The sequence below is a fragment of the Oryctolagus cuniculus genome, chromosome 6 (genome assembly GCF_051225735.1).
Source record: "Oryctolagus cuniculus isolate XC-2025 breed Fujian yellow rabbit chromosome 6, ASM5122573v1, whole genome shotgun sequence".
NCBI classification, from domain to species: Eukaryota; Metazoa; Chordata; class Mammalia; order Lagomorpha; family Leporidae; genus Oryctolagus; species Oryctolagus cuniculus.
In genome coordinates, this window is record NC_142872.1 from 870,724 (window position 1) to 874,301 (window position 3,578).

At 43.5% G+C, this 3,578-nt stretch overlaps 1 protein-coding gene across 1 annotated transcript; it reads left to right on the plus strand.

Moving 5' to 3' along the window:
• Positions 1–1,633: 1,633 nt before the first annotated feature.
• On the plus strand, positions 1,634–2,365 carry LOC149125878 (olfactory receptor 2H1-like). The gene has a single exon (XM_089335454.1). The coding sequence runs from the start codon at positions 1,634–1,636 to the stop codon at positions 2,363–2,365; it is 732 nt and encodes a 243-aa protein (XP_089191580.1).
• Positions 2,366–3,578: the final 1,213 nt, after the last annotated feature.

Here is a 3,578-nt window from a genome sequence, read left to right on the forward strand (position 1 = left end):
CCAGAGTCTGTTTAGGCTCCTCTGGACTCCCACTGAGTTGTCTAGGCTACTGAATTGTAGTGACTCAGTTCCTTAGCTCTCCACTGTTGATATGTAAATCCAGAGAGGAGGCCTGCTCTTTGTCTCTTGCAAATTCTTCAAGCCTTGCAGCCTTGCAAAAGGGAGACCCCCAAGCTTTTTTTTTCTTTTCCTTCTTTCCGGTAGTGAGTTTGCTGCACTTTCCGGCCCCCCTCTAGATTCTGACCCCTGTTTCCCCGCCAATGTCTCAGGTTATTGAGCTCACCTCCCCTTCCAGCGCCGATGTGTGGACTCGGAGCCCTGGGCGTCCCAAGTCTCCCCGCTGTTGTCTGTGTGACATGCACTCTCCTTCCTGCACTGGTATGCAGACCCTGCGGCTTCCGCGGCACCCGCTTTCGCGTGGTGGGCGACCTTGTTCTCCCAGTAGGTCCTCTGATTCACAGCCACTTGATCCAGAAGAGTTTCCTCTGCAATATTTACCTGGTTCTTTTTTCGGAGGCTACCGTAACTCCCCTTTTATTAAACTAAATTTTCCTGGACTATCGGTGCGCACCCTCACTATTCCGCCTCTTGGCTCCGCCCCCCCGGATCTGACCTTAATGTATTGTCCAATGTGAAATAATGCTATAACTAGTACTGAAGCAGTATTTTACACTTTGTGTTTCTGTGTGGGTGCAAACTGATGAAATCTTCACTTAATATATACTAAATCGATCTTCTGTATATAAAGATAATTGAAAATGAATCTTGATGTGAATGGAATGGAAGAGGGGGTGGGAGATGGGAGGGTTGTGAGTGGGAGGGAAGTTGGGGGGAGGAGTCATGTAATCCTTAAACTGTACTTTGGAAATTTATATTTACTAAAAAAAAGTAAAAAAAAAATAAGAGTAAATATCTCACTGATTACAGAGCATTGAGAGAGGACAGGCCTTGGTTCTGGGATAATCTCTGTTCCATGAGTTATTGGTATCAACAGTGCAAAGAAGTATCTGCCACTTTGGGAATCAAAGAAGGAGAGAAATGAAAGATAAAATTTTTTTTCAACATTTCATTTTAACTCCTGCTGCTACTTCTCTCTCTCTCTCTCTCTCTCTCTCTCTAACATACACACACACATACACACACACATACACACACACATACACACACACTGGGTGAGGCTGAAGCTGAAAGCCAGGAACTCAGTTTGGTCTCCCACAGAGGTGGCAGGAACCCACTACAGGAGCCACTCCTGCTGTATCTCAGGGTCTGCCTTAGGACACTGAAGTGAGAAATCTGAGCTGGTATTTGAACCCAACTGTTCTGATGTAAGAGGTGGGCATTTTAATTTCTCTGCCAAATGCCCACCCTGTGACTACAGATTTCAATGATGAATTTCAAGGGGTAGTACCTTATACAATCACTTTGGTTTAAGCAGCATGGCCTTATAGAAGAGATCAAACTCACTGGCCTAATTCAGAGTAAAGATCCACATGTTCTGCCCAAATATTGCAGGAAAACCAATCATGCTCGTCTTATCCAGATAAATGGCAGTGGATCTGTCCACAAACTTTGCCTCCAACACCTCCAAACCCCAACACCAAAACCAGCAGGAAGGACTAACCTGAGCTTCCCAATGGGCTTCATCCTTCTTGGTGTATCTGAATGGCCCCAGGTAGCGTTGGTTCTCTTCTGGATCGTGATCATCCTGTCCTCGGCAACTTCACCAGCATCTCGCTCTGGTGTGTGGAGTTGTGTACCTTGTCTCTACACCCCCATGTACTTCTTTCTTAGCAATCTTTCCTTCTTGGCTCTCCACTTCATCTGTGCACCACCATCATGCACTGTCCATTCTATCGGAAGCTGGCATTCATGGCCTGGCTTCTGGCCTGATGGAGTCTTTGATCTGATCATTATCACCTTCCAGCTGCCCTTCTGTGCTCACCACCTCCTGCATGGATTTCTGTGTGGGGCTCCTGTCCTCATACTCCTGGTCTGTGGAGACTCCTTCAACAATGAGTGGCAGATGACAATCGCTGCTGTTGTCTTCCCCATGGTGACTGTGGGGTTGATCTTGGTTTCTTATGTCCATATGGCTGAAGCAGAGGGGAAAATGAAGTCAGAGGAGGGCATAAAGAAAGTCATTGCCACCTGTTCCTCCCACCTCCGTGTGGTCCTCATGTTCTATGGGACAATGGCAATGGTGTACACAGACCCTAAGACCAACTTTGCTTTCAAACATGGCAAGTTCTTCCCCTTCTTCTACACTGTGGTCACACCTGTGCTGAACCCTCTCATCTATACCCTGAGGAACAGAGAGGTGCAGGATGCTCTTCAATGGAAAGGGGATCTGGGTAATGAAGAGTAGATAATTGAGCATTTGAACCAGGAAGCACATTCTCATACTCTCTATAAGAGAGCCTAAAAATATGACTAAGAATGTTGTATTAATTCAAAAACAGTAAGCTATATTATATTGTTACCACAATGATTTTAGATGTCGTCCTGTTAAAAATGCATGCATCACTGTTTGATTCATGATAAATATTCGAATTTTATTTGATGAGAGGAACACTGTTTTTATTTGGAGAGGAACATGATTTTCAGGATTGACTTTTGAAGAATATATATTTTTATTCTTCAAGCAACGTAACTATCATAAGATGAATTTTCTAAAATCAGAAAACAGATCTGGATTGTTTTATTCAAGTCTCAGTAAGGGAAATTGCCCTCGGTTTCTTCTGGTTTATGCTACACATACAATCTCTAATTGTTTTTCTTTTGCTAGCTATTTAGTTTTTAAAAAAATTGATGAACAGTGATTACACATATTTATGGTATACATGGGGCATTCCAGACATGTAAACATGTGTGATCAAATCAGCATAGTCCACAGGTCCCCCTTTTTGCCATTACTTTGTATTAGGAGACTTGGGGCTCTTCTGTTTGCTCATAAAATGTTTAATGGGTCATTTTAACTACAGTCTCCCCACTGTGCTGTGCAACACTAGGAACTTAATCCTTCCATCTGACTGACTTGGTACCTGATAAGCTAGCTCCCTCTCTCTCCTCCAGCCCCTACCTCTAGGAGCCACCATTTTGTATTCAGATTTTGATATCTTAGCTTCTACATTTGAGGGAGAATGCGTGGTATATGTTGTGTTTGTCTTACTGTGTCTGGCTTACTTCACTCAACATAAGGACTTCCAATTCCATCCATTTTGCTGCAGTGACAGGATTGACTGAAAATATTCCTCTGTGTGCATTTACCACATTGTCTTTATCTGTTCCTCTGATGGCGAACACCTTGGTTGACTCCATATCTTAACTATTGTGAACACTGCTGCAGTAGAAACGGTGGGGTGGGTGTCTCTTTGACACAATGATTCCACATCTTGGATATACCCAGAGGTGGGAATGCTGTATCACACAGCATTTCCATTTTAGTTTTTTTGAGGGATCTCCATACTGCTTTTCATAGTTGCTGTATTAAGTTGCATTCCCACCAACACTGAATAGGAGCTCCTCTTTGTATACATCCTTGTCAGAATGTGCTACATTTTTTGTCTTTTTGATGCTAG